Genomic DNA, 21122 nt, shown 5'->3' with positions numbered 1-21122 from the left:
AAACATACAAGGTTTTCTGTACTTACTGAGATCTTCTGCAGTGTTCACATAGCAGTATTCTCTGCCCTTTTGTTTGCAATTTGTACTATGAAGTTTTAAATAGATACAAAATATACCTGTATATCTATCACTACTGACATTTCCTTTGGTTTTATCCATTTTATGAAGGTCACAAAAATTAATCTATGCAAGCGTGTACTTTACAGATATTACTAAAAGATTACCCTACATAAACTGTTATACATTGTATATTAGTTTGGTTAAAATATATAACATATATATTTTATCCAAACCAATGTACAATAATTTTATTTTCGTATAATTTAATTTAACTTAATTCTAGTAAAAAAGACCACCTGCAGTGAATGAGGATTTACTTTTTTTTTGACTTACTGTACTTTAAAGAAAATACTTAAAGATTACCCTACATAAACGATTTATGTCATATATATTTTATCCAAACCAATGTACAATAATTCTGTTTGCGTATAATTTAATTTAACTTAATTTTAGTAAAAAAAGACCACCTGCAGTAAATGAGGATTTACTTTTTTTTTGACTTACTGTACTTTAAAGAAAATACTTAAAGATTACCCTACATAAACGATTTATGTCATATATATTTTATCCAAACCAATATACAATAATTTTGTTTGCGTATAATTTGCTTTTTTTAGACAACCCTACCATTTATTAGATTTTATGAAATACTTAAACCAGTTGAAACAGAATAAAAATTAGAGTAAAAACTGAAGTGCACTATTTATCTTTTTCATCCAGGGCCTCAAATCTTCCCATACAGTCTTTTTTACGACCATTTTCAAGAAGTACAATCAATCAGCGATATTTGCTTTAGGAGGGGGTGGTCTCCCCTAGGGCTGCTCTCTAGAATTTCAGTTTCGAACATATATGTCACTGGCAGAAGAAAATAGAACTTTTTTTTCTTCTGCTGTTCCCCCACACTGCGTCTTACTAAGGCAAACACGGTGAATTTCTCTATTTGACAAGGGTCCTCGTTTTCCAGATCTCCTGGAATTGGGCGTAGGAGTGGCGTCGGGATCTGGAAAAAGAGATATTTTTCTTCGGCCTGATACCCCCAAAACCGGATTACGAATGTCTTTTTCTGTGTGCTCTGATTTTTTTTTTTTTACCTTCTTTATTTTTGGATTTCCCTTAGAAGAGGTCTCTTACAAAAAGGAACGTCAGGAAGAAAGTCACGAATTTCGAACACTTAAAACGACGTACCGGAGATTTTAGTTTCCTTCGGAAGGAAACATCACGTGACTTATTTTGTTTGTCCACATTGATTCCAACCTAAACACCTAATCGAGAAACATTAATGCGGTGTTACGGTTAGATCTTTATTATCTTTTTTTCAAGATTATCTTTCAAGATTATGAGATTTCCCACATTAATGGGATATCTCGTAGCGTGGGTATCTCGATCCTGATTGGTTGTTGAAACGTTTCTTCAAACGTTGAAACGTCAATTATTTTACTATATATTTCTAACTTACACAAAAACGGACTCGAAGCCATGTAGAACATAAGCTAATTTAGCATCGAAGTTGTACCAAATGTATTTTCATAGCTGAATTGTGTACTGCTGGCTAAGTAATCACCCCAAAGATGTTCGATTTGATTTAAATCAGGGCTGCGAGAAGAAATTTTTTTTAAGAGTATCAAACTTAAAGTGTAAAGTATTCATACCCAAAACAGTGTATTAAATTATAGATCATGTGTTGAATATTAAATTTATACTGTAAAATGCTCATATTTAAGATCAAGGAAACAAATTTCTTGTGTAAAGTAAGGGTGCACAACCTGTGGACTGCAGGCCACGTGAGGCCCGTGGGAACTTTTGAAAGCAATAAAACAATTTCTTTTAATTTAGTTTTTTTAAGCACTATAAATTTTCTTTAATTAAAAATGGAAAAAATTTCTTAAAAAAAAGTATTAGTTTTTTTAGTTTTAACTGCAATATTTGCAGTTAGCACTAAAACGGACATGTATTAAATATGTTATTACGTTTACTGATATTATTATGTATGTATTAAATATGCATGTATTAAATATGTTATTACGCTTACTGATAAAAATATTTAGTGCTTCACTAATATTTATAAAAATTTTCATATTTGCCGATTGCATGACTAAATATTCGTGCGGCCTTTCGTTAATCTCCCTGCTGTGCAAGTGGCCCTTCACTCAAAAAGGTTTTGCACCCCTAGTGTAAAGTATTTAAGCCGAAAACAAAGAGTATTCAAATTAATTTGTAATGTGTTCAAATCAAACACCAAACGTAGAGCATTACATATATAATTAAACGTCTTTAAATCAAATATCAAGTGTAGGGCGTCAAATTTGTATTCATTNCCGGACATCTAGTGGTACAAATTAGCTCAAAAGAGTGCATGTTAATTCCATTCCATTTAAAAACAGTATAGCGATGTTGAAATCCCTTAGTTCTGTTCTGTAACAAATCTAAGTAAAATAGGTTTCACGTTTAGCTCTCAATTATAAAATTGGCTAAGCATAACACAATTGGGCTAAACATAACACAATTTGGTTAAACATAACACAATTTGGCTAAACATACCCGGACATCTAGTGGTACAAATTAGCTCAAAAGAGTGCATGTTAATTCCATTCCATTTAAAAACAGTATAGCGATGTTGAAATCCCTTAGTTCTGTTCTGTAACAAATCTAAGTAAAATAGGTTTCACGTTTAGCTCTCAATTATAAAATTGGCTAAGCATAACACAATTGGGCTAAACATAACACAATTTGGTTAAACATAACACAATTTGGCTAAACATACCCGGACATCTAGTGGTACAAATTAGCTCAAAAGAGTGCATGTTAATTCCATTCCATTTAAAAACAGTATAGCGATGTTGAAATCCCTTAGTTCTGTTCTGTAACAAATCTAAGTAAAATAGGTTTCACGTTTAGCTCTCAATTATAAAATTGGCTAAGCATAACACAATTGGGCTAAACATAACACAATTTGGTTAAACATAACACAATTTGGCTAAACATACCCGGACATCTAGTGGTACAAATTAGCTCAAAAGAGTGCATGTTAATGTGTTCAATATGCTGTTGCCGCCCTTTTTGCATAGATTACAGTCTGAGTCGTGATGCCTCAGGGCGAACGTTGACAAACGTTTTTTGGTCGAGGGCCAAAAATCGAGAAAAAAAAGTTTGGTGAGCCGAGTAAAACCTTCTAAAATAAAAATTCTAACTTCTAAAATAAAATTAAGTCAATTCATCATTGAACGCATGGCACTCTACATCAACTTTGCATCTTTTAGTTGTCATTTTGGGGTAAAAAAAGTTACCAATTACTCAAAAAATCAATAGCCATTTTATGCATTTAATAATTTCACCATTATTTACAATGACGTTGTTTGTGTGCAATCTTTCCATACGCAGTAAGTGATGTTAGAACTCGAGCAGGTAGAAAAATCCGCTCGTTGGAGCTTAAAATGCGCAGTCTGCAACATGTGAAGTACAATTCGCCTATATTAGATTCCACGTGTCTGCTCCTCGAAAAAGACAAATGCTCGTTGCAGCCAATTTACGGCTATTCTACAATGAACTTCTGTTTTCATCATTTTACCAATTGAAGCTGTCTGTGTGAAGCTAACTATTTCCATCAATTTATGTTTTATAGAACAAAAATGGAGAAAGTAAAAAGGTCATCAGTACTTTGATAAAAAAGAAAGAACAAAAATAGCTCTAAACAAAGTAGACAAGAAAATGGATATATAATGTATATTGTTTATATTCGCCACGGATCGGCAAGTTAAACTCTGTCCGCGGGCCGGATAAAACCTTCCGGCAGGCCACAGTTGGCCCGCGGGCCGTAGTTTGCCCACCCCTGCCTCAGGTGATAGAGCGCTCGCTTTCCAATGAGGTGAACTGTATTCGAATCCCGGCGATTGCTGGTCGATACGATTTCCTCACCGGCTTGCACCGACCACAGTACTAACGTAAACTATCCTCAGTGGTAGACGGATCATTAGAGTCCCCTTGCCGTCAGACCAACCGCGGGAGATTTTCATGCCTTGTAAATTTCAAATTTTTCCCAATACTTGATCTAGGAGTTCCCTTCTCTTGTGAATTTGGTTCAAAATTGCAAGGCTGCAAAGTTGAACAGTAGTAGTCGTAGACCCAAAAATTTGATCAACTGTTCAGCGACAGTTATATTATAAAATATAAAATATATTACAGCCTAGTTTGATTCCTCTCCAGTATTTAACAGTTGACCATAGAAAATGAGTCCCAAGAGTCATTTCCATAGCTGAACTGTGTACTGCTGGCTACGTAATCATCTCAAAGATGTTTGGTGGTATTTAAATCAAGGCTACGAGAAAAAAAAAGTTATAAGTATCAAACGTATAGTGTAGAGTATTTATCCCCAAGACAGTGTATCAAATTATAGATCAAGTGCTGAATATTAAATTTATACTGTAAAGTGCTCAAACTCAAGATCAGAGAAACGAATTTCTTGCGTAAAGTATTTAATCCGAAAACGAAGAGTATTAAATTTAATTTGTAATGTGTTCAAATCAAACACCAAATGTAGAGTATTAAATTTAGAGTTAAACGTATTTAAATCAAATATCAAGTGTAGGGCTTCAATGTAGGGCTTCAAATTTGTATTCATTTTGTATATAGCATTTAAAGATAAAATGTAGAATATCAAGTTTATAGCGCAAAATATTTAAATAAAATTTTAAATATAAAATTTGCTGTGCAAACTAACAAAATTTATTGTGCAAAATTAAGTGTCAAGTGTAGAGCATTAAATTCAAAGTGCAATTTTTCCAAATCAAATATTTTCATTAAAGAATGAAATTTATATTAAAAAGTCAGACCTAGTGTTAAGTGTAGAAGATTAAATTTCTATCGTCAATTATATAAATCTACTTTAAAGTATCATATTTTGGGCATATGAAGCCATATTTTATATAAAGTATATTAAGTTCTGAAATCAAAAGTAAAGTTTCATAATTATATCGAGAGTGAAATTGATAATATGAAATTTATATTTCAAAGTAGTCAAATCAAGAAACATAATAATTTACTAGGAATAAAGAATAAATTAAGAATAAATTTACTAAGCAAATTATTGAACTCTAATTTAAAGTAGGAAATGTTTAGAGAGCTAAGTATTTAAATCAAGAGTAATATATCTCAATTATAATGAAAATTATTAAATGTAATTCTACAATTAGATTATTAAATGCAATTCTACATGGTTCACATCAAACTGTAACATTGTATTTCATTAATTAACAATTCCTATTTAACAAATTATTTAAATCTGATCCTAGGACTCTACATCGCAAATTATTAAAATCTAATATAAAATATCAAGTTTTAGTGCTACGTATTCAAATCAGGAGTCAAATTTGTAATATCTAATTTATATTGCAACGTAGTCAAATCAAAAAAGAAGTGCAAAATTGCTCAATTTTTTTAAATCTAATTTGTAGAATGTAATATATATTTAGAACAAAATATATTTATATCATATTTAGAACAAAAAATATATATTTAGAATATAATTTAGAACAAAATATTCAAATCAGGAGTAAAACTCAAATCTAGTAGGTATTCATATCTAGAGTATTCAAACCCAATACAATTATATTGAAAATTCCAATGTATTCCTTGTTCCACACGTTTATACTATTTAAGCTATTCTACAAAGTATATTTCTCCGTTGTACATATTTAACTGTAACATTGTATTTCGTGAATTATTCCATTTAGAACAAAAATGTTCCCGTGTTCTTTCTACCTGAAAAAGAAACATGCCTGAAATCGTAGTGGAAAGAAAATTTCCAATTTTGTATTCGAGATGTGCATCTGCCGTGGTAAGAAAAAGGAAATAAAGATTCCAACCAAAAATTCAGTCCTTTTTTTGCCACCGTCCAATAAGCAGGAGTTTTCCGGAAAGATCCGACTATTCCGGTTCATGGCCTGATCTTTCACGACTCTATAGGGAGATATACCAGAACACGTACCACCTCCTCCCTCGCTCTCACACCTCCCCACTCCTTCAATGTTGCCACCTGTTCTGAACGAAGTATTGAAGAAGAATGGAAGAAAAATATATATGATATCGTTTTGCGTTTCTTACATAGCCTATAGTAAAATTTTGACGGTCCCGTCTTACAAAGCAAATAGGATTTACGGCGTATACGGCGAAATCCTCCCCAATAAAATACTCGAGAAAGATTTTTATTCTTTTATATCCAGATTATACAGATTTCTTTTTTCCTTTTTTTTTATAGGGGTTAGGATGATGCATTTTGTTCAAATATCTTTTTTGTCCGCGTTGTTCTTAAAGTGTATTTAAATAATATTTTAATCTTTCTTTCAAGGTCTTTTTAAGTTTTATTTTTAAAAAAAGGAAAGACTACTGACAAAACAATGTGTGTTACGGCAAATATTCTTTGCACCCAATCGGTATGCCCGCTTGCGCCTGTATGGTCTTCAGATCATCATTAAAAATGTATCCCTGTCTTTAATGATCTATTTTTATTTTATAACCATCGTAGAAGTAGTAATAGTAATTTTAGACCCAATCCAGAAGACAAGGGAACTCCTGGATAAAGTATTGGGAGAAATAGTCTTCGTGGAGGGCAATAGATTAGTATTTTATTTTATTTTATTTTATTACCGTCGTTAAACAGCCGACCCAGTTTTTGAGTTTATGACTACTAAGGTTCAACTCCGTAGCCTAGTTATCCGAAACCCAATCCAGAAGACAAGGGAATTGTTGGATTAAATATTGGGAGGAATTTGCCTTCGTGGAGGATTTTTTGATGGAGCTAACCCGCATTTGCGTTACATGGTGAATAAAACCTTCTATGGTAAGCCTGGCGGCAAGGGGACTCTAACCCATGATCTGTCTACCACTGAGGATATTTTACGTCAGCACTGTGGTTGGTGCGAGCCGGATGCGGGATTCGTATCGCAGACTATCGCTGGGATTCGAACCCGGTTCCCCTCATTGGAAGGCAAACGCGCTATCCCTTGAGCCTTCACCGCTCTCAATGATCTATTAGTGTAGTTCTTAAATCGTTATAAAATCTATTTTTTGATAATTCATTTTAGCAGTGCAGTTTATAATTTTTCGCTGTTTTTTTTTTTTTCATTAATTTACTGACATGGATGTTGTTGTTTTTTTCACTCTTAGATTTACACGGGTCCCACAGCCCCAAAGGCTTCCACTGATTTCTTCTTGTGCTCTTTTCTGCTTTAAACCGTTTGTTCAGATTAGCATTATGAACTTCGAAGTAAATTTACTTTAGATATAGTAATAAAAGTTATAATAACGTCTATTTTGCTGTAGTTTTTTCAGTTTCTTTCATTAAATCAGCTATGTTTCCCATTGGTGAGAATGAAATATTTGAGCAGAGCTCCTAAATTTATATAAACCAGTTAGTTTATAAACTTTTCCATTTTAGAATAAAATATATTTCAGTATCTCGGAAACAAAAAAAAATGGTACTTTATGTATAGTAATAACGTTCATTTTGCAATAGTTTTTTTTTAGTTTCTTTCATTAAAACAGTTATGTTGTTTCCCATTTGTAAGAATGAAATATTTGAAATGAGTTCCTAAATTTATCTAGACCAGCTAGTTTACAAACTTTTCCATTTTAGAATAAAATATATTTTACTATCTCGGAAACTAAAAACGGTACTTCAGGTATAGTAATAACGTCCATTTTGCTATAGTTTTTTTTAGTTTTTTTCATTAAAACAGTTATGTTGTTTCCCATTGGTAAGAATGAAATATTTGAACAGAGTTCCTAAATTTATCTAGATCAGTTAGTTTACAAACTTTCACATTTTAGAATAAAATATATTTTAGTATCTCGCAAACAAAAAGAAATGGTACTTACTTTAGGTATAGTAATAAGAGTTATATTAACATCCATTTTGCTACAGTTTTTTTAGTTTCTTTCATTAAAACAGTTATGTTGTTTCCATTGGTAAGAATGAAATATTTGAACAGAGTTTCTGAATTTATCTAGACCAGTTAGTTTATAAACTTTTTCCATTTTAGAATAAAATATATTTTAGTATCTCGGAAACAAAAGAATGAAAAGTTTCTAGTTCTCGCCTTCTTCTTTTTTATTACTCTTATTAGAAGAAGAAAGTGCATAACACTTTCTCTATTTCGTCGAAAGAGAGAAAAAGTAATTTTACGCCACACCGCGTTCTTTTGCCACTGCGCTAACTTGTTGCGCTGTTGGAGCTGGGATGAATGCATAATAATGCAGAAAAGACTTCTCTCTTTCCAGAAACTGGAAAAATCCTGAAAATAAAAAAAATCTAAAGAGTTGCTTCAGAATCTCCAGTATTTTATAGAGATTATTAACAGAGGAGATTTCCCTAGAAGTTTAAGTATAAAATACGTCGTTATTTATTACAAGATTTGAGTAAAAATATAGTAGACTGTAGATTTTCGAAAATTTAACACACGAAAACAAATAAGGTTTAAAATGTATTTCTTGGCGGTAAATAATGATAGCTTGTATTGAATTTGTAATAATAACTTGTATTGAAAGTGTTCAAAATAATTTTAATTTATTTTTTATTTGTGTGCTCCTTTTAGAATTAGAAATTATTATAATAATTATAAAGTAATTATAAATTAATAATAATTATAAATTAATTATAAAATAATAATCATAAATTAACTATAAAATAATAATTAGAAGTTAATTATAAAATAATAATTATAAATTAATTATAAAATAATAATTATAAATTAATTATAAAATAATAATCATAAATTAATGCAAAATAATAATCATAAATTAATTATAAAATAATAATTAGAAATTAATTATAAAATAATAATTATAAAATTATTAAAACAATTATACAATTATGAAATACTTTATAATTGAGCTTGATCTTTTAGGCTTTTTTACTGTGTGAAAAGAAAAGAGCTGCTATTTCAAGTAGTTAAAGCGGAGAATAGGAGAGTGGAAAAGTGTTTGTCCGGCTTTTCTTTTTTTGCCGCACTCTGTAATAAAATTTTTCTGGAAATTATTGAAACTTTCTATTGGAAGCAAAGTAATTTTGAAATTAAAGATAATTTCTATTATGCTTTTGCAACAAAATTTGCGTTTATTATACTTAGTTGTAACAAATTACCCTTTATTTTTATATTAAGTAGTCTGGCATCAATCCACATTGCTCCAAAAAAGGAAAATCACATATCTAGTTTTGGTAAATGTCTGAAATACATACTAGGTCTAGTTAAGTGCCACGGCCCGGTATACATTTGCCCGGTATACCCTACACTAATGTTTTTTTAAGGTTCAGTGCCACTGCCCGGTATGCCCTACAACAATGTTTTTTTTAAGGTCAGGGGACACTGCCCAGTGTGTATTTAACCGGAACTCCGAACACTCATGTTTCTCCTAATCTATCCTCAGCATATATTAAAATATCGAATGAATATTTTTTTTCCAATGCCCACCTGTGTTAACATCCACAGTGAGGACAGATAGTACAGAGAAGGAAAGAACATCCATGCCTGGCCCGGGATTCAAACCCAGAACCTTTCTGATGCAAGGACAATTCCCTGCCCCCTACACAGGCCGGTCGGCTCGAATAAATATAATAATATCATGGAATAAATTAGTATCAAATCGTATAAAAGAAATATTTCGGACATTCATCAAATCGACTATGTGATTGTTGACATTCACCGTTGAAAGTCGACATTCTCTTAATTTCGATCATTCACGGTAGCAGTAATATTTAAAGTTCATTTCCAAGTTTTTAAAGCAAGCATATTAAATTGTAATTTTCTAAAATAAAAGTAAATATTTCGTAATTCAATGCTTATAGCTTTAATCAACTAGTTCAATAACAACTTTTCCCCCTTCTTGTTTTTCAATCCTCCCTCCACCCACCCCACCCCGAATCCGCGCATAATATTCCCCATGAATAATTCAGTGAAAGAATTCTTATCCTTTTTTTTAATCCCCTTTTGTTTTTTTATATTAATATTGCTTTATGTTTAACGAACACAAACGGATAAAAAAAAGTGGATGCGTATTTAAATTTCTTCGATGAAAAATCTTTTTTTATATTTATTTATTTATTTGTTTAAAAGAAATGATATAAACAAGAGAGATCTTGTTCGCCTTTTCAATTTTTCCGTCCTGAGGTTATTGAAGAAAAAGATTAGATATTATTTCCTATCATCCTTTTTCGCGATGTTCTTAAAATATCGTGTATTATTCTAATGACTACGATGCTGTCATCGTTCGTTTTGTAATTTTTTTATTCTAAGAACTAATTGAATTCATCGCTACGGATTTTTATATTTTTATTTTGTAGTTTCGGACATGCTTACACATTCAGTTCCTTGTTTTTAAGAATGTTTTTTTTATTACTTAAAAAACTGCTAGTGTTTCGTAGTTAATTACAAATTATTTAAATTAACATAGAACTTAAGATATTCATTAAAAGTGTTAATTAAAGCTAATAACATACGTACGTTTAAAACATAATTTTCAAAGATCCTCTGAAAAAAAATTTAAATGCTATTTAAAAAATTCGCTTAATAATAAAAATGATTAAAAATTATAAAAATTAAAAATATTTAATCGAAAAATAAATATTTTTATTAAATTAATATAATTATTATATAAGTATAGTAACTAAGTATTTATATAGTAACTAAGTATAGTATACTAGCTTAAGTATATTTTCAAAAATTATAAAAATTAAAAATATTTAATTAAAAAATAAATATTTTTTTAAAATTAATATAATAGTTATTATAGAATTATATTTTAAAAAAAATTTTAAAAATTTTACAGTGGCTGTTTTTGCATATTTTTATTTTTAAGTATATTTTTAAACTTTTGTAGTACAAAATGTACAATGTTCTATGATAAGTATGATCTGCAGTACAAGTACAGAACTGTACTGTACTGCACTGTAGAGTAGTAAAAATTTTTTGTTCCGACTTTCTATGCATCCATACGATTGTATTACGATAAAAATTACCCTGTTACCAAATTGCAAACATAATTTACAGAAACACGCGTTTAAATTTCGGTTAGTTCTAGAAATTATTTTCATAGAATTGGTTTCAGTAAAATACCAAATGAATATTTGAATTTTACATATATATTAAAAAATTTCGATCGTATACATTGTAAATATTTTGAATGCATACATTATTAGCTTTTGGAGTAATTTTAAAGTACTTGAATTACTTTTAAATTAATTTTAGATCTTTTTCCTTGACATTTATAAAGAGTATAAAAGTTGAGTTTCTTACGAGCATATATTATGTAACAGTTTCTAATTACGATATGAAGTATGAGATCGTTGAAGTATCAGTTTTCATTTTTAAAAAAAATGCTAAAATATCTTAATTTTTATTTATTATCATTACGATGGTAAAATAAGTTCTCGAATAAAAAACTTAAGTTTTTTTTATAACGCATCTTATTAAAATTTATCTTATTAACTAAGAATACGATGGAAAAATGTCAAATATTTGAATGGATCATAAAATTTGAAAGAAATAAAAAGAGATTGTCAGGATATAAATGCTGCAATATCTTTATTCTTGTTTATTATCAATAAGATGGCTTGATAAAAAAATAATCAATAGTTTCTTTCGAGTTTTTCTAGCGCATCTTGACAACAAAAAAAAAATTATTTTTCGTTATTAATGCAATGGAAAAATTTCAAATATTTTAATGCATCAAAAAACTTTAAAGAATAAAAGAGCAATTTAAAAAATATGCTACTTTATCCTAATTCTAGATTATTATCAATGCAATAACAAAATAATTTTTTTTTAAATAAGAAAGCATTTTTTTGTTAGAATATTTGAAAAACTTTTTAACAAAATTTATGTTATGTAAATGCGATATGTTGCATGAACACCAAAAAAGCATTAAAGGACAAAAAAGAATTTTTTAAAAAATAACTGTACTATCTTAATTTTTAGATATTATCAATACAATAATGACAAAATCAAATTATTTGAAAAAAAATCAAGCATCTAATTAAGTAGACTTTTTGTAGCGAGTCTTGAAAATTTATAATTCAGAGAAGCTTTAAAGAAAAAACATAACGTCGCTTAAAATTTTATTTCATTTTACATTTGTAAAGAGCAACGGGTTAACAAAAAAAAAGGAAATGAAAAACAAAATTAGTCTTCTTTACATACTCTGATCTTTTCAAGTATAATTTTAAGTTGAGTTCTTTAAAAGAAATAAAAAAGAGAAGAAATTTGAGTTGAAATGAAGAAGGAAACGTAACCGGTGAGGGTTTCGTTGTAATTAAAATAAAACTTCAATTCACTCTTTCACTTCACCTGTAACATCCCATGTTGGCGTTGTTTAAATTGTAAAAGCGGCTATATTTTTCAGTTGGCGAGGGATAATTAATTTTTCGTTCTTATTTAAGAAACTCTCTTTATTTCGTTGAGGTAAAATGTTTTTTTAAAAGAATAAGGTCATTTTATTTTCTCATTTTTACCCTCAGAAAAGATATTCCCTGATGCTAATGGGTCGGGGAACTTGTGTCTCTGAATTCTGTTTTAAAAGAAATGTTTTTTTATTCTATTTCTATTAAATTTTAAAAGGGAATGTGTGTTTTTGGAGACTAGTGGAGTTTTATAGAACGGTAAAATAATTGCTTTTGATTAAATTAAGACTAATTAAGTNAAAAAGCCGTTTTGGACCGAATATTTTTTGAAATAATATTAGATAATTTTATACTTAGAATATAAAATGTATATTTTGAATTAGATTGTGTCTACAAAATAATATTTAGAACAAAATCTTTTATCTAATATCCATTTAAAAAAATCCGTTCTGTACCAAATATTTTTAAGAATATTATTAGAGTAATTTAGAGATATTACTTAAATTATCGTTAAATTAAATATTCGCAATTATGCTCAAAGCGAAAAATTCTTTTTGTACAAAATATTATTTAGATTAATGTTAGAATAAATATTCTAAATAGTATCCAGTTATAAAAAAAAAGCCGTTTTGGACCGAATATTTTTTGAAATAATATTAGATAATTTTATACTTAGAATATAAAATGTATATTTTGAATTAGATTGTGTCTACAAAATAATATTTAGAACAAAATCTTTTATCTAATATCCATTTAAAAAAATCCGTTCTGTACCAAATATTTTTAAGAATATTATTAGAGTAATTTAGAGATATTACTTAAATTATCGTTAAATTAAATATTCGCAATTATGCTCAAAGCGAAAAATTCTTTTTGTACAAAATATTATTTAGATTAATGTTAGAATAAATATTCTAAATAGTATCCAGTTATAAAAAAAAAGCCGTTTTGGACCGAATATTTTTTGAAATAATATTAGATAATTTTATACTTAGAATATAAAATGTATATTTTGAATTAGATTGTGTCTACAAAATAATATTTAGAACAAAATCTTTTATCTAATATCCATTTAAAAAAATCCGTTCTGTACCAAATATTTTTAAGAATATTATTAGAGTAATTTAGAGATATTACTTAAATTATCGTTAAATTAAATATTCGCAATTATGCTCAAAGCGAAAAATTCTTTTTGTACAAAATATTATTTAGATTAATGTTAGAATAAATATTCTAAATAGTATCCAGTTATAAAAAAAAAGCCGTTTTGGACCGAATATTTTTTGAAATAATATTAGATAATTTTATACTTAGAATATAAAATGTATATTTTGAATTAGATTGTGTCTACAAAATAATATTTAGAACAAAATCTTTTATCTAATATCCATTTAAAAAAATCCGTTCTGTGCCAAATATTTTTAAGAATATTATTAGAGTAATTTAGAGATATTACTTAAAATATTGTTAAATTAAATATTCTAAATTATTTTAAGACGAAAAAGGTCAGTTCTTTATAAATTAATATTAAGAATGAAGTTAGAATAAATATTCTAAATAATAATGGAGCCAAATAAAAACCCGTACCTATCTAAGAGACATAACTGCTTTTACCTGCATAAGATATGTTTTGTCTAGCAGCTCCATTTAACCATAACCATTGGGATTGTTTACTGCCGCCAAATAATGAAATTTTATTTACATAATGAATAAATTTTTATTTTCTGTTTTTAATACACTTGAATATTTAATTGATAAACTGCTTTCATTTGTTCACAAATTTAGAGAAACTGTTTGAAAATGTTGATAATTCTATATAATTTTGTCTCCATAGAGACAGGAATGATTTATGTTGTCTGAATGGCAACTTTTATAATATGAATTTAATTGTGTTTCAATTAAAGAAAAATAAGCCCCTGAACAATTTGTGGAATACCAATTACTTAACAATTATCATATTCATAAACTAAGAAACGTATAATTGTTTTCAAAAAAATAGAAGTTACTTATTCATTGTTAATTTGATTAACACGGAAAGCTGAATTTATTGTTTTTGTACGTAATGTAAGAAATAAACATTAATATTGAATCCTCAGCTTATGCATTCGTAGCTAACCTTTTAAATTATTCAGAAAATCTTCTCCGTTTCTCTTAAGAATATAAATAAATAATTCTAAACATTTGTCTACATTTTAATATGAGAAATTTATATTATTGTGTATCATTTCTCAATTTGAATAATTTTGTTTCAATTATGCATGAGGTTTCACCGTTGTAATTACTCGAAATTCTAATTCAATTCAATATTGATATTTTTTTCGTTGTATTTTCAATGTTTCTCTTTATCAAAATGTTTATTTTATACCGTTTTCAAGAGTTTTAACAAAAATTATATTTTAAAAAAAACACGTTTTTCAAACTTTATTTAGAAAATTAACATTTTAAGGAATATGTTATTTAGTTTTGAATAAATATTTATTCTGCATAAATTGATGTTACTATTTTTTTTAAAATTAAAAGTCGGTTTAAAACGATCTATATGTTTTGTGGAATTTTATTGTTTCAATTATTAAAAAAATAAACACATAAAAACAGTTTTAAACGCAATTTAATTTTTTTCTTGCAATTTTATATTTGCTGATCGTATTTACTTTAAATTTTTTCTGTTCATAAAGTTATTTTGGATTTTTAAACAATCATTTTTTTTCACATTAATCACTAAACGGAAATGTAAAAGAAAAAAATATTATAAATATTTAAGTTTCCAGAGAGCTGTCTGTTATTAAATTATGCATTTAATGTAACCAAATATATAAATATCACTTTTTTAATTAATCATCATAAAATATATTTTTTGTAAAAAAATTATGTATTTTAAATCTAATATTTTAATTATTTTTTTTTTCGTAATTTAATTAAATTTTATGAAAAAATTTATATTTTTTTATAAAAATTAATTATACAAAGAATTAAATAATGATTTGTTTGAACGAGACATTTTATTTATTGTCGTTAAATTCTTTTCATTTTGATTTGTTTTCTTTGTTAATTTTTAAACAAATGTTTTTGTTTTTTAGGGATAAAATTTTTCGACTAAATTTGGCAAACATCAACAGAACACGATGCGAGGTAAGTGTTATTTACTCATTCTTTAATTATTTGATTTATGCTTTACTTTTCTATTTCAGAAATAGTTAATAAAACTAGTGTTGTAAAAAAATATCTAATTTACGTAGCTTTCTCTATCTTTTTAAATTATCTCAAGTCGATTTGGCATCGGAACTTGGCGTGTTTTGACAGAATCTAACGTAAACAAAATATCAATTGAACAAAATCTGAAGTAGCCAAACTTTCGTTCCGATTAACATCTGAAAAAAAGATAGCGTTTTGACAAGCTACTATATATAATCTACACATTATATTAACTAAATCGATCATCTAAAAAATTAAACGGAAGTTATGTAAGGCAAAAAAAAAATATAGATCAGACGAAATTCTACTTAGAAAAAATATATAGGCCAAAATTGTGTGTATAAAAATATAGAAGAAAGCAAATTAAGTGGAAATATATATATTATAAAAATTTAGTCATGAAAAAAAAGAGTTTAGACTAAATTCTCTGTGTATAAAATAACGCCAAGATAAAACCCTATGTGGAAAAATATAGGCTAGACGAAATTTGTGTTGAAAACTATAGATTAAAAAATATTCAGTGAGGAAATTTATAGATGAGACAAAATAGTAGAAAAGACAAATTACTTTGTTAAAAGGATGTAGGTTAGACAAAGGAGTCTAGCATATTCTGCTTAGGTCATTGGTTCTCAACTTGGGCGATACCGCCCCCCTGGGGGCGGTGGGAGTATGCTGAGGGACGGTGAACTTGTTTTGGGCGGTAGGGGGGCGTTGGATATGTTTTGGGCGGTAGGGGGGCGATGAGCATGTTTTGTCATCCAAATTTAATTTTAAAACTTACGAATGAAATTATTAAATTAAGATTTCTTTAATAAATAAAATTAATCTAAAATTAATATTAAAGAAAAAAATATTAAATTAATATAATAAATAAAAATTATCCGATACACCATTTGTACTAGCAATAAAACGAACTTAAACAACTCCTATTCTCCGATCCGAACCAACACAGCTCAGCGCATGAATCAGCACTGACTTATTCAAGCCATTTGGTGGAAATTAAAGTGCATGAGCTTTCAGTATGAATGCTTGATTTGATCCGTGTTTCTTATCATGGTCTTCGCTAGCTTCCTTACGGTTTCTCCCCCAGTTTCGATTAGATCTTATAGTTTATTTGGTCAGGTACATGAGCGAATTTGGTTGACAAAAAGAAGTGTCAATACATTACCCCGTACTTGAAGTTGGGATTTGTTCAATCACTGTTGAACTCTCATCTACCCATGTGTTTACTTTGTAATAAATTTTTATCTAATGAGATAATGATATCTTACCCTTAGCAGGAGCATTCGCAAAAAACTCATCCTGAGAAACAAAATAAAGATTTGTCATTTTTCACGAACATCTTTTTTAACGTTTCTGAAGGCACCTTCGGTCTCAGGGTTACTAGCAACCTTATCACAAAAATGAGACGATGATTTAATAGCTTCTTATAATATATTAAAACTTATTGCTAAATCTGGGAAAGCTCATACCATCGGAGCAGAGTTTATACTGCTGATTGTCAAGGAAGTTCTAGAAACAGTTTTACACCAACCAGCCGCATCCAATGTAATAAAAAAATATCCCATAAGTAACGATACAGTGAGGCGACGAAATGATGAGATGGCTGAAGCAACTCTTCATGCAAACTTTTGATATCCAACGAATTTTCCCTTTAAGTTGATGAATCAACCTTGCCAGGTAATGTAGGCTTTACTTTAAGCATAGGTCCGGTTTGTAAAGGTAGGAAAAATTATTCAAGGGATGCTTTTTGCAAGAAGCTTGATTATAGATATCTAAGGTAAATCTATTTTTAATACTGTCAAAGATTATTTTAAAGAGAAAAACATTCCTCTTGCGAATATTATGTCCATTGTCACTGATAGGCTTCCGCAGTGGTGGGGCGACATTGTGGGTTTATCGCCCTTTTGGAAAGGGAGGTACCAGATATTTTAGCTGTTCACTGTGTTCACAGACAGCATTTAGTAGGGAAAAAATCTCAGCGAGCGTTTGCATCAAACCTTGCAATATGCAATGATTCATTCCATTCATTCAGAAATTGCATAAATTAATATGCTGAAGAACAATTGATTTCGGGGGAGGAGTCTAACCGAAGGAAAGATGAGCCACAAGGTCAAGTTAAGCCATATCGGCTGAGAGCAAAATTCACAGTAATGCTCTACGATTGATTATTCAGACAGCTGTGTAAGAAAACAATGAAAAATTCAATCCTTTGCTACTATACACTGAGATTTGCTGGATTTCCAAAAGCTTCTGTCTCAATAGGTATTGGAATCTTTTCGACTCTGGTCTAGAGTTCCCTGAAAACAGAGATGTAGCTCTGAGAGGCGGATTGCTATAATTTAAGAAAGACTTTGGTTGATTTATCTGTAAAATTTAATGGTTTAAATTTACCACTTCAAAGCGACGAGCTCAATTTGATCCCTACAAAATCAGTCATTTCTGCCTTTCTAAAAAAAACTCATTTTGTGGAAGCAGAATTTTGGTTGGAATAAGTTCAGCCAAGCAGGCGAAATTTGCTGTGATGATGCAAAAGAATATAGTCAACACCTTGACTCTTTACACATGGACTTTTCTGACCGTTTTAAAGATGTTTTGTTTCCTGGAAGTCCCTTAATGGGTTATAAACCCTTTTGTGAATATTGAAACAGCAGAAGCTCAGATTTACGAGGAATTGGTTGAACTTTTAACTAATGAAACTTTGAAGTGGTGATCGTCTCAGAGAATTATTGCTTAAAGGTAACATCAATCGCCTCTTCCTCCTAACTTGTCGAACGTGGATTCAGTGTTGTTACGAATCTTGTCCCAAAAAAGAGAAATCGACTCGTAATTGTGCAACAAGGGATTTTGCGTCTTCATCTTACTAACAGTATTGAACCAAGAGTGAAGAAATTGGCTCTGAACCATTAAGTACAATCATCTCATTAACATAGTTTCCTTAATGTTTCGTTAATACTACTTTTTAGTGTTAAAAAATTATTTTGGGTGATTTTTTGATAATCTAATTAAGAATAAATTATTCTTTTCAAGCATATGTTTCTTTGTTGTATTTTTTTTCATTAAACGTATTTATCTTTATCATAACAAATAAAGTGCGATTAATTGCCGTGAGAAAATTATATAGTTAATGTACCTACACTTTTAAAAAAAAACAAAAAACAAATTTAAAGCGTAAAAATTGCTTAAAAAAGTTGACTCTTATAATTCAGCACACCTCACTAAGTTCCATCCTCTGAATAACTGGATTTCCACAAAGGGGGGCGTTGAAATGTTTTTTGCTCCTTAAGGGGGCGGCAACGTTAAAAAGGTTGAGAATCTACGGCGTAGGTAGTCTAAATTCTGTATAGAAGAATATACCAGACAAGTGGGCAATCATTATCAAAACTTTTATCACATGATCCAAGTTTGTATGAACAAAATGTAACTTAGACACTATTCTATGTAAACGAAACGGCAATCATTATCAAAACTTTTATCATATGATCCAAGTTTGTATGAACAAAATGTAACTTAGACACTATTCTATGTAAATATAACAGCAATCACTATCAAAACTTTTATCACATGATGCAAGTTTGTATGAAAAAAATATAACTCGGACACTATTGTATGTGAACAAAACATCTGTTGAATTAAATCATATTGTGCCGAAAAGAATATTTCAGTTTCTTAAGCTCTATTCTAAGGAGAGCAATTATCAAAATTTTGTTTCAGTTAAATTACTAGAATTATACGTATTTTGAAATTCTGTTATTTAAGTGAAATTAAATAATATTTATCAAATAAAGAATCTTAGTGAAAAATAAGAATATCCTTCAAAAGCAAAATTAAGTTTTTGAAGAAAGGAGTTTTGAAGGAGAAGGTAAAATATGCAACGACAGTGAAAGTTGGTATAAAAAGCCAGCACTCGTTTCCTAACAAAAGAATGTCCTAAGCCTTCTTCTCTGTCACCGTACCGTTCCTTTCGCTTTTTTGAACTTTCGCTACAACCTGCTTCTTCAAAAAAGCATTTCTTTCCCCTTTTCTTCAATTGTGGAAATAACAAATAGATTTATTTTCCTTTAGTTAATTTTTTTCTTCTACTACAAAAAAAGATTTTTTATTCTTTTTCTTTTTTTTTTACGTTCTATTCCTACTCATTCTTTTGTGCGTCGCCGCTTGCATTTCGGGTAACTTTGCTCTCTTCACTTCGGCTTCGCTACGCTTATACGTATTGCTCTTCGATAAATCGATACATCGGAAAACAAATAGTCATCTTTCATCGTCATCGTATCGGCGACTTCGATCTTTCGCGACGCGCAGGGATTCCTTAGAAAAAGTTTTTTGGGGAGAAATATATGCGGAAAGTTGTCAAAATTATTCTGAACTTAAGGATATTTATGTTTATGTAAATTTTATTCCAACAATTATATTTTAATTTTGGGAATTCACCTGGTAGGTAAACTTTGCTATTTGTTTTGATCTAAGTATTTGGAATTTACACATGGATTTTTAATGTTAGCACAATCGTGCTAAATTTGAGTGATATATCGATATTTTGATATTAGTGGAATGATCATTCTTTAATCATAAAAATAATAAACTTTTCTTTTGCTCAGGGCTAAATATATGCAAAATATTGCTGACATATTTTTTTTTAAATACATTTTATTTAAATATTTTATTTTCTAAATCAACAGGATTTCGATATATTTATCTTTACACAGGTCAAATAAAGTTATGTGAAAAAAAATTAAAAAAAACTTTGTTAATTATATTAATACGTTTGAACTATAGCACTATATTAAACATGCTAATTCATGAAATTTTATTGAAATTTTTTTTTTTTTTAAATAACTAAAACAGTTCATTTTACTTTATTTTCAATAATTCAGAATAAATTAGATAAATCACACACATTTTATTTTCCTGCATAGCTTACTACATTACTATTATAAATTTTCTTATTTTTTTTTAATCTAATCTTTTTTTTATTTTAAATAAATCAGAGATGAAAATGAAAAAGAGATGGAAATACAGCACTGCTTACAATATTATTGTCCCAATGGCGCATTATAGTGATCTTATTTTTATATTTTATTTCGTACTAGCATAGATTGTTTTAAACTAAAATTTTTTCGTCTAAACCAATTCAATTAAATTTACTTCAAATAAATCAGGCGAAGTTAGAAAAGTAAAAATAAAAAAATTATTTTCTTTTCAAAAAATACTGTTTTATGTTATCGTTATCAACTCCCATGCATAAAAGTATATTTTTCTTCTATCTATCTTCTATAAATCTCGACCACCAAGATTTCTGCCTATTTCATTTATCAAAATGGCGCCCGCAGGATACCGCCTGATTTTGTTCTATTTTATCTTGATAATTCATCCTTTGACTCCAAATATGGAAAGTGGGTAGCAATTTTTATCTGTCCTCCCGAAAAATTCGAATATCCCCGCAAGCATCACTCTTTCCTTATCACTTCGGCAAAAAAATATTCCT

General features: G+C 28.9%; 1 protein-coding gene across 3 annotated transcripts in view; it reads left to right on the top strand.

Moving 5' to 3' along the window:
* Window positions 1-21122, top strand: part of LOC110282721 (semaphorin-2A) — a 535140-nt gene that overhangs the window by 354328 nt on the left and 159690 nt on the right. For 2 of the 3 annotated variants that reach the window (XM_043041275.2, XM_043041274.2), the window contains exon 3: window positions 15523-15574. In XM_043041275.2, coding sequence (XP_042897209.1) covers window positions 15523-15574 — 52 coding nt within the window. Of the gene's footprint in view, window positions 1-15522; window positions 15575-20052; window positions 20072-21122 lie in introns of those variants that run through there. The other variant, XM_071186784.1, reaches the window with a different exon arrangement.

The sequence above is a fragment of the Parasteatoda tepidariorum genome, chromosome 10 (genome assembly GCF_043381705.1).
Source record: "Parasteatoda tepidariorum isolate YZ-2023 chromosome 10, CAS_Ptep_4.0, whole genome shotgun sequence".
NCBI classification, from domain to species: Eukaryota; Metazoa; Arthropoda; class Arachnida; order Araneae; family Theridiidae; genus Parasteatoda; species Parasteatoda tepidariorum.
Note: the sequence above shows the minus strand (reverse complement) of the source record. Positions and strands in the feature narration are given on the sequence as shown.